Raw genomic sequence first — 24033 nt, forward strand, 5'->3', positions numbered from 1 at the left:
TAATGTATTTGTGATTTCGTTAGCCTCATAGCATAATTGACCCTTCGCAGGGAGCTTGATTGACAGGTGATCTGACCAATCATACTTCGCCATCCGCCATTTTGTCCGACAAAGCATTCAGAGATGATCGGTTCACGAGCAGCTTTAACTGATGCTCTACAGCGGTCTGTCAGACACATTAAAGAGCCACAAAATGGTATTTATTGTTTAAATTTCTTTTAAAAAATGACCAAATTTGAAAGGTGAGACTTTGTTTAATATGTTTAATATCAAACGTAACCGAAAAGTAACCTGGTCCGTCCTGTCTGTCAGCGTGTTGTCAGTCTCCTCTCTGCTCTGCGATGTATTTTTCACTGCGTGAGAACATGGTGTGGCGTGAGAGCAGCGTAGCTTGTCGGGCATAGCGACAGTAACTAAGAAGATACTTTATAAAGACAGTACATTACGTGTTGACATGCAGGATCCATCTTGGAAAACAGTCTCGACTAGTCGAGCCACGAACGCCGTGCTACTTTAGATTTCACAAACGTAATTCCTATCGACTAGCTATCCTATCGACGGCGTTCGTGGCTCGATTAGTCGAGACTGTTTTCCAAGATGGATCCTGCATGTCAACACGTAATGTACTGTCTTTATAAAGTATCTTCTTATTAAACTGTCTGTACACTTACGAAGTTCTCAATGCTTCGCTTTGTCTGTAAGGACCCTCATTATGTTACCGTGTTAGTGTGAGGCTATTTTGAGCCTTGTTAGTGGTATTAACTAGCGATTTATTTTTACTTACTCTGTGCCCCATATACTAGTGTTATGAGCTAATCTGTTTTTAAAGATAAAACTCTATACATTCGATTTTCATGAAAACGCATCGCAGGGAACGATCGACTCGGTAACCATGTGTTAATTAACCCCAGGTTAATTTTTCACTTGATTTGTCCTTTAAAGGCTCAGGCTCAAGCTGAAAAAGCTAAGGATAAAAAGGAATCCAGTGACAAACTTTCAGTGTGGACAATGGACCTTCAATGCGTTCTTCGTCTCCCCCAGACGAAAGCAAGTACAATGTATTACAAAACTAAATTACAGATGCACAACTTTACTTGCTTCAACATGAACAACAAAGATGGATATTGTTACGCATATTGTTGATTTTACTGATACTATGCATCAAATATTTTGTAAGTATTGTCTCAATTTTGGTCATCCTCCAAGTCTGGGAGTGCAAGATCTCTATTAAATGGAAATTGATATTTTACTCATTTAATTTAAAATCATTGGGGAATATGTAGCTAGGAGTTTTAATTACAGTTAAAAACATATTTATTACCTTGCCATGTTGTGCAAAACAACACATGCACAGATTATGTTGCAGACTCTTTCTGGTTTCATTTTGAGCTCTGCATGCAGACAATGAAATCTTCGTTTCAGGACTCCAAAACACCTTTCAATAACATTTATTGCTTTGGCATGGGCTGTGTTGTACCGAGCTTGAGGCACACTGACTGGATTTAAGAAAGGTGTGAGTAGCCAGGGTTTTAGTGGATAACCAGAGTCACCCAAGAGCACACCCTGCAATTCTCCTCTCTCAAATGCATCATGAATTTTCACTAGAGTCATGGGTTGATCCTGGCCAACGAGCAACACAGTTCAGCACTCTTAGTTTGGCATCACAAATGGCCTACACGTTAATACTGTGGTAGCCTTTCCTGTTAACAAACAATTGCTCATGAGTTGAAGGTGCTTGAATCCTAATGTGTTTCATCAATGGCTCCAACTACATTTGGAAATCCTGCAATGTTGAAAAAATCTGCCTTCACCTTGTTCAAGGTAGAGACGTCAGTCGGATAAAGTGGAAGTCTTTCTGACAGTGCACAGGCAACCCGATGAATAATTCTTGATGCAGTAGACTTGTGTACCCCAATTAAGTCTGCAGCTGTGTTTATAAAACATCCTGTGGCAAAGAAGCGTAGAGCTAGACATACTTGTAGCAGTGGAGGGATGCTAAAATTTCTTGAAGTTCTTTTATTGTATGTCTAGGAAGCCTCTCCAGCAGTTCCTTTTCAGAAAGGACTTCTAATGGGTTTGAACGGTCTTTGAAAACTCTTTCTCTTCTTATTGCCCTTTCATAAAAGCAAATATTAAAATGTGCCATGCCGCAAGACAAAGTTGGGCCACTTTAGTGAATCTAGAGCACTTGACAGTTTATTCGTTTCCATGGCAACATAGATTGTAAAGGAAAGTTAGCCAAGGGGGAACCAGTCTTACTTTTTTGTCTTAAATTAGACCAGTCTAAAATGTTATGCAACTGACTTTAAAAGAAAAATACCAGTCTTAAAGAAAAAAATTAGACGACTAACTTGCAAGACTATAAATAGATTTATGCAACCGGCCCCAGATGTTAAAGGCTGTTCATCGTCATCTGGAAAGGTAAACACAGACAGAATCGCGGTATCCAAAAGAGCGACTCTCTTCATTCCCAGGACGCAAGTCTTCCTTTTTAAAATGTAGACTGCAAATCCTCTCGTTTTTTAGGACTTCCATGGCTGTGTCTTGTAAATTCATTGGGTGGTTCATCGCCCTTAGCCACTGTTTGCATCGCTCCACATCTCTCGTTAGGGAATGAAAACTTACTTTGACATTAGTGTCAACTCTACCATTCAGTTCTTTAAGAGAAGAAATACATTAACATATATTTACAAGTGCATTTTATTTACAGTATGAACAGTTTACACATAAGAGAATGTAAAATTGTTTTATTAGTGAATCCCAAATCTGCTTTACTTTTTTGAGCAATATAACATCAGTGGTAATTTTTCTTTTTCTCACCTCTTTGTTTGAAAGCTTGGATGACTTTACAGCACTGTATTGGTGATAACTGATGCTGGAAGTCATCCCTCTCAATAAAGGCAAGGTCTTATTTCTTTGTGACTCCAACAACTATTGCCCCATTTCAAATTCAATGGTTCATAATGCAGAAATTGTATATTTCTTTACCCTTGGTACTGTGACAATCCATTGTCCATTGCTTTATGTGCAACCGTCAGAATAAAAACAATTTAAAATGGCTCAGAAAAAGTAATTGAAATATGCCACACATGGTAAAGTACAAAGTGCCTGTTACAGAATCACCCAATTATGAGTCCTGTTATCATATGTCAACTAAAGTAGTCATGCTTTTTCTAATGCTATGTTGGTTGCCATTAGGAGCTTTATGTCAGCGAGACAAATAAATGTGTTGTTTTTAATATCAGTTAGGTGAGGTAGATCAGTCGTGACCAAATTGAATTTCTAATAAAGCAACGTCACACTATACACTAGCCTATAGTTCTGCTAATGCAACTTAAAAATGGTGAACTTCTGGAGCCCAGTAATGACATTCACAAAGTTCCACTTATCATAGTTTTTCTTCCACAGATCCAAACTAGACTACAGCACTTTAACGAGGCGTGGAATCACCATGCTTTCTGCACAGAAAACAATAAAACACTGACTCAACAGGCATTCAGTGGTTGAAATATTTACTTTCCCTGCCAAAATTTTCATTGGCCGCAACACAAAAAAAGTCATAAAATAAAATAGACCTAGGTATTGTTTTAGTTGTTTTTGATCAATGTAACCTTAATAAATAAGGTAATGACACCAAAAACGACAGTCAGTAATAAAATAAGAACAAATAATCAAATTACGAGCAATAGCACAAATAAATACAACAGCACAAACATATACAAATGAAATAAACAGTTCTTTTCAGGTTTTTCATGTTGGTCAAAACCAGATTTTCAGGTACAGAAATAGTTATCAAACTTCACTGTATAAATATACATGTAGATAAACCCTTATTACAGTAATTTACTGTCTGTCTTTCAATTTTCTGTCTTTTGTTTGATTAACATATAATAACAGACAGCAGCAGGAATATTAGGCACCTGTCACTTTAAGAGCTGCACAGATCCAATATTAACACATGCATATTATATCACGTTTAAGCTCATTTAAGACACAACCGACAATGTTTACAATGATACTCGACAAGGCCGGCATTTTTACATAATTTTGGGTGAATTAGGGCTGGGCAATACGGGCAAAAAATCATATCTCTGTATTTTTGGGGTGAATGGCGATATACGGTTTATATCTCTTTATATCTATCTATCTATCTATCTATCTATCTATCTATCTATCTATCTATCTATCTATACAGTATATATGTTTATATCTATTTTCTATGTTTTTCTGTAAAAAAAAAATATATATATATATATATATATATATATTATGTGCAAAAATGGGTTAAAATCACATTAAATTCTGACATTTTAACATTACAATCTAAAAACAAAAATAATGATTTTATTTTTCAATTCACTAAACTAAAAAAATTAAATAAATACAAACAACAGCACAGACTAATTATCCTACATTTGATTACCCCATTACAATAGTCGCCTTAGAGTTACTGCTATCATAAAAATACAATTACTAGTAGGTTTTAAATTCTACATATGACACATTTATTGTTAAAAAACAAATACTTTAGCAATGTATATTTTAGTCGGAATATTTTACATTTTAAACAGAACCGTCTGTTTTTCGAGCATGCCAAGTCAAGTCATCTTCATTTATAAAGCGCTTTTAACAATGTAGATTGTTCCAAAGCAGCCTTACAGAGATAATAGGAGATTACAGTGACAGAGATTGTTTTGGCTTTACAGCAGCTCTAGAATAAAGTTACTGTCCAGCTAAAGTTAGTTTTGATTGATTCACTTCCATCGCAACGATCATTAGTTATTAACTTAGGGGCCGCTAACACAACAACGTTTTAACAGAAAACTCTAAAGTTCTTTCTGTGCAAACTTCAAAATGCAAACCAGCGAGAACGCTGATGGAGTGCACATGCGTATTACGAGTTCAGTCTATAGGGATGCGCATTTGAATATATGTCAACATATACTACAGGACTTCATATTCAGAAGGAGGGATCCGTCGGAACTGTTGACGCACCGGAACATTATCCAATAAAGGTACGTCATGAAAAATGAGGCGAGTGCAACCTAGATCTTTCTCATGACCCGAAAACACTGCCTGATATTTCTGCACCAGAGCTCTAACCTGACCCTGCTTTGAACTGGACAAAACTGATAAATCAAGGGACTCCATCTGTTGGGACAAGGAGGGACTCCCCATCACACTAGGACTGGATGGTGGCAGTAACTGGCTTTACTTCAACAACTCAACAACTGACTATATAACTATATAACTGACTATACCTCCCTTAGAAAACCCACCACCGTTGTAGGGCGAAGCGTCACATCCACTGTGTCAACGTTCACTACTACAGCCACATAAACGGTCCCTTGAATTACCAATAAAGGTGATGCTAAAAGCCCGGCTGGGAGGCCTGACTCAGGGGCTCAAATAGATCGGTTCTGCTGAACAGGTTGCAGCCACTAGATGAATTGTGCCACAAAAAAATAATTCCTTTATTTATCAAAATAAACAGAAATTAGAACTTTGCTAAGGTGATTGTTTTGTCTTAACTTAGACATTATTAAAAACACATTATTTTATCTGAAGTATTTGTACTGATACAAATTATTAAAAGAAGACAAAAAAAAAGACAAAATAAAAAATAAAAAAATTATCAAAAAAATAAAAAAAAAAGACACACAGTATTGATCAATAATGTATGGAAGTTGTTTCCGCCACAAAATAATAATAAAAAAAGATAATTGCGACTTTTTATCTCACAATTGCGAGTTTACATCTCGCAATTCTGACTTTATTTCTCAGAATTGAGAGATACAAAGTCAGAATTGCGTGTTTTAAAGTCGCAATTGCGTGTTATAAAGTCAGAATTCTGAGATATAAAGTCAGAATTGCATGATATAAAGTCGCAATTGCGTGTTATAAAGTCAGAATTGTGAGATATAAACTATTCTGAGGTAAAAAAAAAAAAAAAAGTCCGTCTTTTTTTCCCCCTTAGAATTGGACTTTATATCTCAGAATTCTGAGAAAAGATGTCAGAATTGCGTGATATAAAGTCGCAATTGCGAGAAAAAAAGTCAGAATTCTGACTTTATATCACGCAATTCTGACTTTATATCTCAGAATTCTGACTTTATATCACGCAATTCTGACTTTATAACACATAATTGCGAGTTTATATCTCGCAATTCTGACATCTTTTCTCAGAATTCTGAGATATAAAGTCAGAATTGCGAGATGTAAACTCGCAATTGCGAGAAAAAAAGTCGCAATTATCTTTTATTTTTTTTATTTTGTGGCGGAAACAAGCTTCCATAATAATGTGTGTATTTTGCCCCAATGCTGGTTTTCTTTTTTTATATTATACCTCTGGTATAATAAAACCCTATTTAAAACCAATAGTTTAATCTGTATGTAAAATTACTATTTTCAGACACACAGTGTTTGAACCCCCAAACAGTGTTTGATTACAAAAAAAAAAAATCATATGTCATATTAAATGCCAACATAACAACATCAAATACAAGTAGATCTATGCCTTTATTAATCAGATGCCAAAACATTTAATTTCAGCATTTACTCTCCTCTCAGAGACTGAAGCAAAGCATGCTGGGAACTACAAATCTGCTGCAACTGATTCAGTTTGAGTTCTGCTGAACATTATTGAGTTCCCATAACTTTTTTCTAATAAGTGCAATGAACTTTCAATAATATTCGAGTGAAATTAACTCGTTTCATTTAATAAATGTATGTATGCGTTTTTGTATGTAAATTTCAATGCATGTTTGTGTTTTTTAATGTGTGAATAGGACTTTTATTTTGGTGTAGGTATGTGACATCATAACTATGCGCCATGCTCCTCCATCTGTGATTTGGCTGAAGAAAGGTTTGTGTTTGCATGCGTTTTAAGTCTTCAAATCGATACAAAGTCGTTTTCATAGCGTTTACAATAAATGCTAATAAATTAACTGTTACCGAATGCAACACAGTAATGCTTCATCCAACATTAATGAACGTTATTTGTGTGAGTAAAGCACATCCACACGTGAGTAACAGAAAATATGCGTCTCATTTCGCGCCCTATAGTGTTTATAGTGTTTATAGTAAACATGAATTCGGTCTCTGGTTAACTGGGACGGGGGAAACGGAGCTTTTCGAAACTCCGAGTCAATTGAATCAGTTGCTCTGCAATCGCTAAACGATTCCCTGTTTAGTCACCGCGCGCACAGCGACACGAACATCAGTAACGGTAGTGTATCTTTTACTAAACACTTGCAAATGTTTTCATGGAAGTGAATGTTGAATAACTACAAATCATTAAATACTAAATATAATTCGTATGTAATTAAATGCCTATATATAATTCGTATTCTCTGTTACTCTTGAATTCATTTGAAGTCTTGTTTTTAGTGTTGCAAGTCAGGAAAGTTAGCGACTGATGCCTTCACGTGCTATCAGAAATGTTCCTTCAAAATTAACCATGGTTTTATTAAAGTAAAAGTGGAGTAACCATGTTATTTATTTATTTTTTTGTGGCTAATTGGTTACCATTTTGTGTACGTTTTACCACAAATACCATGGTTAAAGGTTAGAGTAGCAAAACCATGGTTAATTTGTGTAACCCATGGTTTAACATAACTATGTTTTTTTTTTTTTTTTTGTGTAAAACCATGGTTCATTTTCGTGGTTAAAGTGGTTTGTTGTTGTAAAGAATAGCAATCAGGGCAGATGCAATGTTCATTCTTGCCTATTTTGTGTGGAAACTGCATTAATGTTTTGAGGATACATTATTAGTTCAGGGCTCTTCAACTCCATTCCTGGACAAACGGTGTCCTGAAGACTCCAAATTAAACACCCCAAAATATTCTAATCACTATATGTGTTCAGAATTAAGTGTTTAATGAGGGTTGGAACTAAGTCAATATCCAAGAGTTTTTTGAGTAAATTGTACCATCCCATTCGTTGCCAACATTATCCAAGCTTTTTTATACATTCACCACTCCATGTGCTTTTCTATCGCAAGCTGTTTTAACATTTAATTCTTTAAACTTACTAGTATCTATTTTCATGATTCTAGTACTCACTTTTTTTAAGCTACCAGTACTAATGCTTGTTTTGTTTAGACACTGGTAATTAATCTAACAGTGACTATGGAATCAAGACCGCTTCAGTTTTATTTCTAACACTGGACACAGATGAACACTGAGTAGTGTTTAAGTTAGTAATGTTCACTCTTGCACGCTGTTGTTTAACTAATATGTTGTAAATAGGGCTGGGTGATATGGCCAAAATAAAATTATCACAATAATTTATTTATTTTTGTCAGAACATGACAAACACTTGCCAAACATGTGAACATTTCACAAATCTAAGGTAGAACATTCAAAACATTTTTTAATTATTTTACACTTTTTCAGTAATTGTTCCTAACAAAATGATTGTCTTAATTGAAAAAAAAAAATGCACATTTTACATTAGTAGAGGCTTGAGTTTGGATGCAGATATTCATTTGTTCATTAACAAAAACATTAACATCTGTAAAACGCTATTTATCTCAATCTATTACTCATTTAATGCATGTTTAAATTAGTGATATGAATATCCCACATTTCTGCCACAATACCATGGTGTTACTACAGTAAATCCATGGTAAATGATAGGGATTTATGATTCGTTCCACTTTTGTCCCATAAACATTATTGAACATTTACCGAAACTCTTTACCTAGTTTTATCGAGCACAATTATATCACGATAATTATCGTTATCGTTTTATTGCCCAGCCCTAAATATATATATATATATATATATATATATATATATATATATATATATATATATATATAAGTCATACAGGGGATTTTTTGCATTTATTCCTTGAATTTTCAGGGGAATTTTAATACATTTTAGGGCGTTTTTTTTGCCCTATTCTTCCATTAAATTCCAACCCTGTTGGCTTTTGTACAGATGCGTCAGACAGAAGTTTTCAGCCGTTAAATGTCAGTGTTAGGAATGAAACAGTATGAAAATTTCACATCACAATTAAAGTGATCCAAACGATCACGATTATCAATATTATCACGGTTTTGTTAGAATGAGCTGAAAATGTTCGAAAAGAAATGATGCACTGAAAACATTTCAACAAGCTTTATAGGCTATTTGAAAATCTACAAACAACTAATAAAATTAGCAGCTCTTTTGCACTTTTTTAAAGCAAGATTCTCTTCTTGAATCATTCAAGAATGTTCCTCAAGAACCTTCCTCAAAGTGACGGTCGTCAATAGCAACGCATTGGCCTATAACAGCGCACACCTGTCTCTCGTATCACCGTGGACGCGCTCTCTCGTTTCATTCAAATTGCGTCTCAGTTTTTTTATTGTATTGAAGATGAAATCAGAGGACTTTAGTATCCATACTACTATAATAGTTGTGTAGTGATCATCCTGTCTGGACGATTGTTTTGTAAACTGTAAAAAATGGATTTATAAACGGGTAGGCTAAGAAGATTTTAAAACATTAAACGCAATTCAATATTTCACATCCTGGTAATTATTTCTGTGGTTAAACAAGTGTAATAAGTGTACAATGAATAGCCTACACATTATCCCTTAAAGGTCAGCACTAATTGTCTTGTTTAAACTTGTTTGGCTCAAAGCCACTTGCTGCGAACATTTCTTTGTGGAAGCTTCGCGTTAATTACAAGCTAGATAATAAAAAATTTAAACTCAAAACAATATTTTGTGTCCAATTATTTCCCCAACTTAGTCTCGATATTGAGGTTAACAAGTTAACATTCAAAATCACCATAATAAAACACGGTTTTAATGATAATTATTGTACCTTTGAAAACGATAATACTAACCGCCAGGACATTTTATCGTGAAACCGGTTATCAGTTCATCCTTAGTCAGTGTTTTTTCTTTATATCCTTGTTCCTTCTTTACTCCTGGAGATATCTGGGTATGTGAAGAAATCAGTCAGATTACAGAGAGTTTCTCTAAACTCCGAGGCAATTCTAGGCAAACATCTAAAATGTGTGGCTTGAGCTCATATCACTCAGTGTGTTTAGAGACGGATGCCTTGATGTGTTTAAATTGTCCGTATCTCATGGAAATCAAAGAGTCTGGGGTTCTTCCAGCTAAATGATCTCCCAATCATAAACATGACTCGAGAGGCCGCTCTTGTCCAGTTTCCTACTATGAAACTGGTATTTGCACTACTTCTGATAGCACATGAAGGCAGCATGAGATGCACCCAGCTAATTAGGATCTGTTTTTCTTTCTGTTCATTATTCTGATCTTAAACATGACAAATTGTCCAAACACGCAGGAGAACTCCTGGCTCAGCTGAGATCCACGTGACGCACTCATATGAAGATGGCGTTGATGAAAGAGGAGAGTGAAGACGTGGTGATTGTGAAACACGAAGATGCTGTGGAGCAAACAGGTTTGTTGTTAATCCTTATTGAAATCCTGACCTCCACAAATGAATTATATTTTTTAATGTCACACGGGCTGTGTTCGATATACGACACTCTATTGTCACATACTCCTTCCCGATTCGGGTATGGATACAGCTGCTTCTGTTTAGTTTCTGCAGCACGTGCTTACGTTGAATATGTGATATATTGAAGAACTTGGAACAGGGTAAAGACTGTGTGGTTGTGGGAAAAAAATTACAGAGGGATTTATGGATATCTACTGTTATCATCCTGTAAATCAGAATATACTGTCAATAGCCTTAAAAATATGATTTTCGCCATGTTTTTTGGAATAAAATGTTATATAAATCAGGCTAGGAATAATATATTTACAAATCCCTCTGTAAATGTCTTCATAATATAACTAGGCACAAGACTGGAAAGTTTGGTGTATATCGGTGCTACTGAAGTGGAGATTTCGGACTTGGAGAATGAGAGAAAAGTCATTTTGAGAAAGCGGGCTTTAAAGATTTATCATCAGCCAATGAGATTGCGCACCCCCTGATAAAAAGGAAATTACCATATTTGGATCCGACAGCATTGTACAGGAGAGAGAGGGCTTTCCAGTGGTGTGTGTGATGACAGGGAGCAGACAGCGATCGCGGAGCAGCGTGTTGATTAAAGGGGTCATATAATGCCATTTTTGTACAAGCTAATATGATTCTTTAGGGTCTAAAGTTAAAGTTTGTTATATACTTTAATTAAGAATTCTCATTAGTATTGTAAGAAAACATTTTACCTGGTCAAAAACAGCTCTGTTTTCAGCACGCCATTTCAGTGCATGTGTCTGTACATGATAATGAGCTTTGCTCACCCCTAGGGCTGCACGATTATGACAAAAATCATAATTGCCGATTATTCCTTTGAAATTGTAATTGCGATTATTACGATTATTACAATTTACATTGAATATATATATAGGCATATTATAATACATGTTTACTTAAAAATTGTGAACACACACACAAGTACTGTCCCCCTTTACTAAACATACACATAAATTCTCATAACTCTCATAACATAACTTGCTCTAAACACATGCACTCAAGAGGTTGTTTTTTTTTGTAATCGCGGCTTTGAACGATTACGTAATCGTGGCATCTGTAATCGTGATCACGATTAGAAATTCGATTAATTGTGCAGCCCTACTCACCCCGCCCCTCTGTTCTGTGCGGACACCGTTTGTAACACAATAACCATAATGCGTTGTTTATTATAAACGTAGGATTATGAGTTATATTGAGAATGTCGTACATAGAAAACATGCCGTAATGTACCCTGAGTGTAAACCCTAGACGCATTCATCGTGAAGCGTGCAAGCGATTTGCAAAGATTAATATAATTATTAATATAAAGGTTAATAAAACATTACACTCGCTTCAGTTATTCTGGGGGTGCAGCAGAAACACGAATAGTTGGTACCGATCCTTTTTTCAGGAGCAGCTTCTTAGCAAAACCAGCTTTATACTGACCCTCCTTTGTAAAGCAGTCTGGTGTGTGAAATGATTCGCGCAAACATGAAAGCATTGACGTTGATCGTGGGGAATATTCCCTTCGAAAACAAACTCAGCCACTGCGTCTTCAGCGGTCCGGATTTAGGAACATCAAAATGATGCTGTGTTCGTTATTACACCCAAGAACAGAACACCACAATCGCTTAGACGCCATTCTGCTCATAGACAGTGCTCCAGCGTATCAACAATGACCGCGCCAGTCCGCGCGTGCTATGATTGACAGCTCACTCACGAGCAAGGGCGGGGCTGTGTTGAAACGCTGCTGTCAATCAACAATCGTGAGAGGGGCGTTGATTTGAGTTGGGGGGAAACATAAAAGAAGATAAAAAAAACACTGGATGGATTTTTATCATTTTATGATGGTTGTGTACAGGCACTGCCAACACACATTTCAGTACAATCAACTTGTAAAAGTGCATGTACCATTATATGACCCCTTTAAGAACGCCAACTTTTGTTGAATTTAGGAGAAATCTACAGATGCAAACAGACAAAGTGTAGTAAAATAAAGACCTAAATGTGTATTTTGGCCTTTTTTTCACCACAAGTCTGAAAGAAAACATGTTATTGAAGACAAATATCCAAAAATCTCAAAATAGACCATTTAAAAAAAAAAAAACGATGTTTTTGCCTGCCTTATCTCGCCTTCAGGGATGTGACTGGAGGTGTTGTGCTGTAACTCAGACTTGAGTGATGTGGTCTTTTTTACAGATGCTCCAGTGTCTCATCCAGCCAAACTTCGTATCATTCTTCAGGAACATGACATTCGCAAACTGGACTTGCCTCATGGAATCCCTGGGAGTGTAAATGAACTCGAGCATATTGTGAGGAAGACATTTGGCCTCATTGGGAACTTCACTTTGCATTATAAGGATCCTGATTTCGGGGAGGAATATTTCTCTGTTACCTCAACAAGTGACATCAAGGACAAGGACACAATTAAGGTGATTCACATTGTTGAACCTCCTACACTTACTCTGACCTTTACCAATGTGGATAATTCTGTTAAAAGTGCATCAAAGACCTCAGTCCAAACCTCAGCATCCTCGGTCTATACTTCAGTGACCTCCGTCCGTCCTTCCAACAGCAGTTCCTCTTCTAGACCACAGGAGACATCGACTCTTTCGTCACCCGAACACAAGACTCAGCGTTCACAGCGTTGGCCTACTGAATTCCCAGTACCTCGCTTTGCATATGATACAGAACTTGTGCTTGCTTCAGGAGATGAAGCTTTCAAGAAGGACGGATTTCAACTCAACTTCACCTCAATCCTTCCAGACATCCTGGAGAAACTGGCCGAAACCATCTTTCAGTATGTGGCCTATCCAACAAGCGCACAATTGTCGGATGTCATCGAGGCGCTGATTCAGAAACATCCTTGCCTCAGAGAACCGGGCTCATATAATGGATGCTACCAATGGCGACAAAGACTGAAATATAAAATGGGCAACTATAGATCGAAACTGAGAGGTCTTGGATGCCCTGAGCTCGACGTGAACTCTCTCAAAAAGAAGCGAGCGCATGAAAAAGCACCGGCGAAGAATATCAAGAAGCCAAGAAAGGCAGAGGTGAACTTTTTGCCCCCTCACCCACAAGGAGAAACTGAAGAAAGCTTGGAACGTGAACGGGTGGCGCTCCTTAATGAAGTAAAGATGAGGAGCAACTATCAGATCATCTGTGAGAAAATGGCAAAGACGTTCTCCCTTCGCAGGCAGGAAGTTGTCAGTCACGCACTATCAGTCACTGATTTAAAAAACAGATGGCCTGCTCTTTTTTGTGCAGATCAGGTAAATATAATTTTTTATGAAAGTGCAATATGTGCTATATTAAAGTCAACTTTCTACATTAACAAATTGTGCCTTTTTTTTTATTGTGCCTTGTTTTCTGCAGATAAACAAAGAGTTCACAAGGATCACTACTGTCAACCTGGAGGAAACTTTCATTGCAAAACTGGACCAATACTTCTCAAAAATAATATCCTTGGTTTTGACAAGAAGAGGGCCTGCAACGATGAGTATTCAGCGTATCAGGAACATGCTGCTAGAGGTATGAATGAGAGATTTATATAGTGCTTTACTGTGTACTACTGTACACTCGGCCTTAGGTGGAGAGGAGAGAGGGTGAATATATGATGTGTCAGAATAATGTCGTCACTTTTTACCAAGTCTTTATTTATAGAGTGCTTTATACAATACAGTGTTTCCCACAGAATTAGATTCTATTTGCGGTGGTGTGGTGTTTGGGGACCGGGGTTGGGGGGGGGGGGGGGCTTGTTATTAAGTTAAATATATCATATATATATATGTTTATATATACATCATATATATAAACTTTATATATATCATATATTTTTATTGACAAGTACACATTCCCATTGCCAACACTTAGTGTCAGATAACTTAAAGACTTTGCCATTGTTACACTTTCTATGCTATGACTGCTCCACAGACTTTTTGTTGCAAATTTTGCTCACACACAAACCTGGAACTGGACACACACACACACACAAACTCACAAACTTACTGACACACTCAAACACAGGCTCACACACACACATTCAAAAAGACTCACACACACAAATTCAAACACAGACACACACTCACACCCACTCAGACCCAAACACATACTCAGACACACACAGGCTCACACACACACACCAAACTGGACATGGAGGTGGACACACACAGACTCAGACACACACACACGCACACCTGGAGATTGAGGTGGACAAAAACCAACACACACCAACCTGAACCTGGAGATAATAATAATATAATGTCTAGTCTGGTGGCTGTGATATGAACCTACCAACGTCCGTTGCAATGATTTTTGGAATGACTGATCGCGAGAGGAACAAATTACGTTTTAGTCGCATAACATCGGTTAATGGAAACGCCGTCATTTCGCAATAGTTGTAACTGATATTTAGAAAAAAAAAATCGCAAAAGTTTTGCGCGAATCTGTAATGAAACGCGACCGCGCTTAACATCTAGACAACTTCTCAGAGTTATGTTGAGCAACAGTGTTCATTATACTAACCATTCAACTCCGGATTGATTCTGGAATCTTCGCTGGGGGAATAAGCATTAAGCACCGGCAACAATCCGCCCTCTACATGCTCATGTTTTGATTCAGATCGTGCGGTAAGAGAAGGAGGGCTAGTCGTGCCTCCATTGTCAGTTTGTAAGAGAGAGGGGGAGCAAGCAGCGCGAATAAAATACAATTTTACCCATGTTAAATAGTTAAAAAATCTGAATCAATCCGTGGCGGTCAGCGTTGATATGTGGCGGGCCGCCACAAATTAATGAATGTATGGGAAACCCTGCAATACAGATTGATTCATAGCAGCTTCACAGTAATAAACAGGAAAATTACAGCAGCTCTACAGAAGACAATAGCTCAAGTCAGTTCAGTTCATAAATGTATAACATGGCTAAAAATATAGTTTTTATAAATAAATAAAGTTTGTATATAAAATATATAGTAGGTGATGTTGGGTTAGATGGGTGGTGCTGTGATGGGTCAAGTCGGCGCGATCACTTGCATTTTTTCCTGAAAACAGTGGAAACAAAAATACACAAAACATACTGTCATTTCTGGTCATACAGATAAGAGTAGCCTCTGTATCATCACTTTAAAGAGTCTACTTTTATTTGTGCCTTTTGTAAAATAAAGAAAACAAACAATGCGCTTTCTGCCATCTCGGTCTCGGCACGTAAACGTAAAACGTAAGCTGCGTGACTGGCTGGAGGAGGGAAATCAATTATCTGGAAGTGAGGAAATGAGTATATAAGGTGGAGTTGTAGGAGAGGAAGCGGAGGGAAAAGGAACGGGTTATCTGAGATGAACGCATAGTCAGTGAGACTTGAGGCTGTGTTTGGGAGAGTGTGAGCGTGAGTTGAGCGTAAGTGGCCGTGGTGATTGACACTGAGTGTGAGCGTGAGTTGCCGTGGTGATTGACACTGAGTGTGAGCGTGAGTTGCCGTGGCGATTGACACTGAGTGTGAGCGTGAGTTGCCGTGGCGATTGACACTGAGTGTGAGTGTGAGTTACCGTGGCGAATGACACTGAGTGTGAGTGTGAGTTGCCGTGGCGAATGACACTGAGTGTGAGTGTGAGTTGCCGTGGCGATTGACACTGAGTGTGAGTGTGAGTTGCCGTGGCGAATGACACTGAGTGTGAGCGTGAGTTGCCGTGGCGATTGACACTGAGTTTTAGTGTGAGTTGCCGTGGCGAATGACACTGAGTGTGAGTGTGAGTTGCCGTGGCGATTGACACTGAGTGTGAGCGTGAGTTGCCGTGGCGATTGACACTGAGTGTGAGTGTGAGTTGCCGTGGCGAATGACACTGAGTGTGAGTGTGAGTTGCCGTGGCGAATGACACTGAGTGTGAGTGTGAGTTGCCGTGGCGATTGACACTGAGTGTGAGTGTGAGTTGCCGTGGCGAATGACACTGAGTGTGAGCGTGAGTTGCCGTGGCGATTGACACTGAGTTTTAGTGTGAGTTGCCGTGGCGAATGACACTGAGTGTGAGTGTGAGTTGCCGTGGCGAATGACACTGAGTGTGAGTGTGAGTTGCCGTGGCGAATGACACTGAGTGTGAGCGTGAGTTGCCGTGGCGAATGACACTGAGTGTGAGTGTGAGTTGCCGTGGCGATTGACACTGAGTGTGAGTGTGAGTTGCCGTGGCGAATGACACTGAGTGTGAGCGTGAGTTGCCGTGGCGATTGACACTGAGTTTTAGTGTGAGTTGCCGTGGCGAATGACACTGAGTGTGAGTGTGAGTTGCCGTGGCGAATGACACTGAGTGTGAGTGTGAGTTGCCGTGGCGAATGACACTGAGTGTGAGCGTGAGTTGCCGTGGCGATTGACACTGAGTTTTAGTGTGAGTTGCCGTGGCGAATGACACTGAGTGTGAGTGTGAGTTGCCGTGGCGATTGACACTGAGTGTGAGTGTGAGCTGCACCTCTGGACACCGGCTGTACAGTGAAGCTTATCTTTTTTGCTGACGAGTGTGAGCAAGTTCTGCAGAGATACTTCTACCTCAGCACCAACTTTCACATGTTAGTTAGTTTTTCTTTCTTTATTGTTGAACCAAAACAAAAAAATGGTGGAAAGACTGTATTTTGAACTTGGGCCAAAGTATTTTCTTTTTTGTCTTTTTTTGTGTCAGTCAGACAAAAACTGAGGTTTTGTCTGATTTCTGTGAAAATAATGAAAATACAACTGTGAAACTGAACTTTCTTTGTGTGATTCTGATTCACTGGTTTTGTTTGTAACCAGTGGCTTAAAGAGCTATTCTGTGTAAAAAAAACATTATTTGACAAGATTAAGCTTGTCTGGCGCCCGAACTGAGTCTATCAGTTTAATTTGTGTTTTTTTTATATATCTTTTTAATTTGCTGATTTAAATTATATTTGGGGCCTGCCACCGTTAACCGTCAAACCGTAAAGAAATTATGAAATATCATGTTGTTGTTTTGAAGTCAAATAGCTTCATTTGCGGAGTCTAGTAGGTCTATATGCGCATTTATGGTTTTACATGTTGGAACACTTATTAAATTATTGCCATTAGGTAATGGGTATTGGCCCACACTTTTAAAAATTACCGTGATCAAGGAGTGCTGAGGGAGTGTCATCTTCTCTTGTGCTTTGCTAAGCTTGCGTCTCCTCCTCCAGCTGTGGGATAAAGCAGCGTTGACTCCCCGGCAAACACTGAATGCCCGATCAGTGCTGGCCGCCTTATACCTAAGTGAGTTGTTTATTGCAATGTATAGGTGACTAAAACAACTTACCCATGGCCATTTTAACTGTCTGACGGCCGCAACAATATTGGCCCCGTTATCAGTATTTATGCAGGAAATTTTTCTTTCTTCTATTTTCCAGTCATGTATACTCTCCCGCCATTCACAGCACCAGAATTGTTTCTCTGCCGGTGCTAGACCAATATGTGGGGGTGCTAAGAGTATAATCGAAATTCATGACGTCAGAGTTGCTTTGTAAAGAAATTGACGTTTTTTTTTAAATAAAAGCAACTATGATACACACCACATTCAACAGAAGTGTAGTTTTAAATGATATTTGACCAAAGAATAGGCATATTCAACAAAATATATAAGCTTAATACAAGTGACCACAAGACAACAACAAAAACCTTTTACATGCATAGGTGAAAGACTTGAGCACTGGACAGCAACCATGCGCTCAGCATTAGCAACACAATACACATACATAATCAGAACTCTGCATACGCTACACTAAAATTAAACATTAAAACGAACACCACATCACAACCTTAGTGACTATGTAATGGATTACATGTAGCCTACAGATATGTATGTTCCCGTGGTTCATCGCACATTTAGGCTCTGTATTTCTCACCTCCCTAGTTTTTTGGGCTTTTGTGCCAGTCCTGGAAACAGTTTCTGCTGGGCGCAAAGTGCCACTTTACACTTTGTGCAGGAAACTGGTGTTTTATTGCAGGAAACTGGTGTTTTATTGTGGCACCTCACACACCTTCATCCCCGAGTGCTGTCGTCTTGTATATATGCAGGCATGCACATTTGTGAAGGCTGTTGTGGAGTTGTGTCTGGTTGCTTCTTCATGAGCTTCTCCCGGACTGCTTTCTGGGTCAGTGGCAGCAAACGCAAACGATGGTTCCCCTTTCAGCGTTTTTGGGCATGTCATTTTCCTCTTGTCTTTGGAAAGCCCTTCCTGCTTGTTCGGATCGTGCCACATGCACCAGTCTGTAGTCCTGCTAGGTCTTTGAAAAGATCTGGACTTGTGTAAAAACTGTCCACATACAGTTTGTATCCAGTGCCTGGCAGGGGAAAGTCTAACAGGGACATGACAGAGTCATAACTGAGCCCTTTGTCGCTGTGTGTGGCGCTTTTCCATCCTCTCATCAATCGAAAGATGCTGATTTGGTTGGTAAAATGTCTTGCAGGCAGTGATGAGGTCTGTGTAGAGAGGCTTTATTTTGTATAGGGGGTCGTATTCTTCAGTTCCCTTTTTCTGCTGGTTTTCTTCGTCCCCCCTTTAGATCGCAGAAATGCAGGGTCCATGAAATGGACGAAAATCGATCCTGTGACATCACTGAGGGTGGGAAACTAAAATCGTAACCCATTTTTTTTGGACCAGTAATCACTCAGATCTTTGACTTTCATGAGGCCCATGTAAATGGACAGAGACAAGTAACTGTTAAACTCATCCAAGGTGAGTTTGCCATTTGTATTTCTTCCCAGAGTTGGACAATTTTTCTGCGTGTGCATTTCAGGGCTCCAGACTAACTTTTTTTATTAGGAGCGCTGTAGCCCCTGACTTAAAATTTTAGGAGCGCAAGCAGAAAATTTAGGGGCACACCTTCACATTTTCCCCCTAAATAACTATTACAGACAAATGCTTTGATAATAAATAAAGCGTACAGAAATTATGGTGCAGTTTTATTTTAAGATCACAGGGCTCCAGACTAACATCTGAGGGCCGCGGCTCTAAGTTCTACAGAAAGTATTTGGTAGCACTGTGGGATGACAAAGCACTGAGCTTAATTTGAGGTGTATAGATAAAGTTAAATTTAATTATTATCCTTCATAATGTCTTAATATTATTTCAAAAGCAAAATGAGTGACAAAATAGATATTAGGGAGTGAAAATAGCCAATAAGCACCCTCAGCAGCTGTTTACAATGGTAATTTAGTCTTATTTTTAAAAAAAATAAGTGTGAGTTTTCCTACTTCTTGAAACTTTCAGTTTTATAAATAGAGACAATCTTTAAAGGATGAACAAAAATGTTTTGGTCGACACATTAAAAAAACAAAACATTTTAATAGGATATAGTTTTGAAGTGCTGTAAAAAGATGTGTAGGCTACTTTCATAACCACAGTATACCATAGTTATAGTTATGCCTGGTTCAGAATACGCTATTTTTTTGTCTGTTACTATAGTCAATGTATCAGATTACACGATTTCGACTCCTAAAAATCTTGTCATGTCCTGGACAAGAAACATTGTCAGACTACACATTGCTTTACAACCAGTCATCTCGAGCCGTCTCACACACATATTCACTCGCACATGTACACACGCACTCACTCACATACACGCACATAGACTAACGCACGCACTCACTCACTCACTCACTCGCGCACACACTCTCTCTCTCTCGCTCGCTCACTCACTCACTCACTCACTTACTCACTCGCGCACACACTCTCTCACTCTCTCGCTCGCTCGCTCGCTCGCTCACTCACTCACTCGCGCGTGGGCGCACGCACGCACGCACACACACACGCACGCACGCACACACGCACGCACACACACACACACACACACACACACACTCATTCCCTCGCGCGCACACACACACACACTCATTCACTCGGAACCCTTCATGGAGGACCGTTAAAAAATTAAACATGCTAGTCTTCTTGTCGTGATGTCGTAAACAAAGAATCGCAGACGCGACGTCGGTTGTCGCCCACTATGAACGAGATGAAATTTACTGGTCGCACATGTGCGACTGGATGTAAAATTTAGTCGCACACTCTCAAATTTTGGTCGCAGTCTGGAGCCCTGCATTTGCTATGAGCCCCAAGACCACACTTTTGTGGAAAAACAACTGGATTGGAGAATACAGCTCATCAGTAATGATCTGTGGTCCAGGAGGCCATTTAGGTGCAAATCTGGGCATTGGTGGTGCCTCATCTTCGTCAGAAAGATTGTGCCACATGTCCATTTGTTCTTCTGAACGCACGGCAGTTCTTGACTTTTTTGTGTGTGGCTTTTCTTAGTTTTGAGGCATGTCTTTTGGTGGCACTTCAAACCAACATGGCTCCTGGTAGGCCTGGCACCTGAGGATAGGCTCTGTGGCGGATGAGGAGACTCTGATGCTGGTCCTGCTGATGCCTTTGAACTGCAGGGCGCTTGGGGCTTTATCTTTTTTCTGACACATCGAGGCTGCTGTTATTCATCAGTAATACACTCTAAAATGTAATCAATAAAAAAAATCTGTAACTGTCTCTACAAAGTTAGCACTGAAAAAATATCAGTAATACTCTCTGAAAAGTTATTGCTGAATACTATCAGTAAACTTTGTAATCAGTCAAAAAGTTAACACTGAAAACTTACTAAACCGAAAAAATGTTATAGTTTTGTTATAATTTTGTAATAAATCTATCTACTTGATTTGACAAAATAAAGGTAATGATTACTTACTTTTCAGCAACAGGATCAATACCCTGAAGAAAAGCATTCTGTTTATAGGAGTCAGCGCTGCTCTGTGTCTGATTCACGGTCCTCTTCTGGATCATCCTGGTCTAGATCTAGATTTTCCAAAACTTGTTTCAAAGTAAACCTCTTCTGAATAGCCATGTTCTGACTGAATACAATATTGCTACTAATGAATAACCATTGCTTGTCCACTGAGTGGCAGTGCGCTCCCACTGGATTGCGTCCCCTCTGTATGTGCTTCGGGGCAAATAAACGTGTCTCTATGCTCGGTTGGATAACACGATTGCATCCCGGAAAGATGAAAGACATGTCTTTAGGCAAGTAGCATGTTACATCACTCCGTGAGGAATATCTCGTGATCGACGCAATGGATTATGTTGATTTTGGTCTCTTTTTAATCGTGAGAGTCTGCTGTATGTAAATAAGGATGTGCCATTTTCAACGATCGGGCATGTTTCTTAAAGTTACAAGCGTAAACGCCACTTTAAAGTGTAAGGGTCAAACAGGTCAATTTAGCTCAAAGGGAATTATTAATTAATCTATAGGGGATCTTGAAAGAATCACTTATATGGCAGAGCAAATGACTCGTCCAGCGTTCATTTGAACGGGCCGTAACTATCAGCTCTGCAGCGGATATAAATATCCAACCTATAGTGGAAACATGATTTATTAGCAATCTCTATTTTATAACAAGTATCCAATTCCTGACCTCAAGTATTTGATTCCAGAATCTATTTTCGATTCCCTACCCTGGGCAACTGCTATACTGACATACGTAAATGCCGCCCCTGATAGAAAGTTATATATTTTAACATTTATTAGGCTCCAAAAAATATAACAATATTAAAAGTGAACTTAAAACAATCTTCACATAAACCAATAACAAATGTCATATTTAGCCTAACTGTGCCTGTAACTTCAAGCCTGAAAGAGAATGTGATACTGGTGTGCGTATTTCTGTGTGTGTGTGTGTGTGTGTGTGTGTGTGTGTCATAAACAGGACATTGACAGACAGCACGTTCTCTTGTCTCGTCGTGTTTGAATGATTTAAAAGCATTTGCATTAATAAGAGTGTGATGATACAACGCTAGTCAACGGATGACAGAAAAAAACAGATACTTGCGTTAAATATTTGTAACACTTTAAACTGAAAAAAATTGCCGTGGTGAGCAAGTGCTGAAACCGGTGTTGTGACCGATAACACCGACTATCGCAGCAAGCCTAGTGTGTAGGGTCACAGGGGTCTATATACTGTGGCAAGGAGTCTAATATTTTTTTTACAAATATTAGACAGTAATATTAAGTACAATAATTACATCTAAGTCCTGACCTCTGGTTAACAGAACATTACTGTAAATTGCAGAAACGCCTATATCAGTTGTTTGTTGAATGACACATTTGTTGTTCTTTCTGTCACCAGGAGGCCAGAAATACTTTCAAATGATGATTTATTTACTTATTATTTTTATTTTTAATGGTCAATTTATTTGATTTAAATTTAACCGGGTAATTGGTACAGTCATAAACCTCATCTGTCTTTTTTCAGATTGTTGATGTATTTATTAAAAACCCATCCTCATGGATAAGTAGTGAACTTTTTTTTTCTTTACAGGATTATTCTTTGGAAAGAAGGAGAGAGGCTGTTATCCGTTCCATAATGGTGCATCTCAGAGACAAGGAAGATGATCTCTTTAAAGAGCGCTTGGTAAGACACACTGTACTTTGTGTCAATCTGATTTTTAAATATGCTAACTTAAAACACTGACACTGATTCTGATCTACTTAGGGTGATGGGGATAATACCAATGAAAGGATGAAGATTATTATAACTAGAGGAGCCACAACGTCTGACCCAACCAACGCAAGAATTGTGGTCGAGGGAACAGAGCTCCAGGAAGACCTGGACGTTCCCCGGGCCTGTGCATTGCTAATGGGGCTGATATACGCACTCAACCTCAGCTACCCAAAAGAACTGAAAAATACTTTTGAGGCATTTCAAAAGATTCTCCTTGAGCTGGATGACCTGAAACCTAGCCTGAAGGTTATGTCTCTAAAAAACAAACTGCTGTACTAAAACACTGTAGAGTTAGGCTGCTGTCATCAAATACAAATGTTGGACTGTGCTGCAAATGTAAAAGTTTTCTTGTGCATTACAATAATATAATAAATGCAGTTTAAAACAAAAGCCCAAGCAAAACTGTAAAAAAAAAAAAAAAACTACTTTAGTTTTAGTAAGGTGGATTCTATAAACTGGCAATTAAGTGTATATTGTTCAAATCCAATTAGGTTTCTCTTTTTTTTTTTCTTTTTCCTTTTTTGGAAATAAAACTACATATCTACTTACAAAGCAGCTTGGAAACTATTCTTTTATTTTCTTTAATCTTTTTTTAGTCTATTTTCTAAGGTAAAACGCTGGATTCAGTTCAGTCCTCCTATGAAGAGCCGCATCTAAAAATTACAAATGCACTACAGTAATAACATTTATAAGTTTTGTAATCCAGTTTAAACACATTGGGTGGGTTGCACCAATGAGGATTAAATTAAGATAATTAGGTTTAGAGCTAATCAAGGATTTGTTGATCTGGGTTTTATTGTTGCACCACATAATTGTAAACCCACATTAACAAATCAGGGATAAGAATTCTAACCTGTGATTAAAACCTCTATTTATATGATTGGCCATTTTATTAAATGGCAACAATGTTAAAGGAGAACTCCGGTCAATTTTAACATTGAGCTCATTTTATTGTACATTTGGAGTGCTGTCCATACAGAGAACAACGACAAAAATCGGTGTTGCCTACACCGAGTTATTCTATTTTTAAAATTTGCAC

At 38.3% G+C, this 24033-nt stretch overlaps 1 protein-coding gene and 1 pseudogene across 3 annotated transcripts; one reads left to right on the forward strand and one right to left on the reverse strand.

Annotated features, from left to right (window-relative positions):
- Positions 1-1317: 1317 nt before the first annotated feature.
- Positions 1318-2886, reverse strand: LOC308691865 (putative nuclease HARBI1; annotated as a pseudogene). The gene is made up of 2 exons: positions 2821-2886; positions 1318-1811 (listed from the first exon to the last, which is right to left on the reverse strand). The product of its transcript is annotated as a putative nuclease HARBI1 (transcript).
- A 3914-nt stretch (positions 2887-6800) lies between these two features.
- On the forward strand, positions 6801-23543 carry LOC308692412 (uncharacterized protein). Of its 2 annotated transcripts, none has more exons than XM_081368384.1 (6): positions 6801-6865; positions 10308-10424; positions 12684-13759; positions 13863-14018; positions 22812-22904; positions 22986-23543. In XM_081368384.1, exons 2-6 carry the CDS (start codon positions 10349-10351, stop codon positions 23271-23273), a joined length of 1689 nt encoding a protein of 562 aa, XP_081224510.1. In that variant the 5' UTR covers positions 6801-6865; positions 10308-10348; the 3' UTR covers positions 23274-23543. The 2 variants fall into 2 exon arrangements, with proteins under 2 accessions (XP_081224510.1, XP_081224511.1); XM_081368385.1 differs by having other exon boundaries at positions 6843-7228.
- Positions 23544-24033: the final 490 nt, after the last annotated feature.

This window comes from Scardinius erythrophthalmus (assembly GCF_964197995.2).
Source record: "Scardinius erythrophthalmus genome assembly, chromosome: 6".
NCBI lineage: Eukaryota > Metazoa > Chordata > Actinopteri > Cypriniformes > Leuciscidae > Scardinius > Scardinius erythrophthalmus.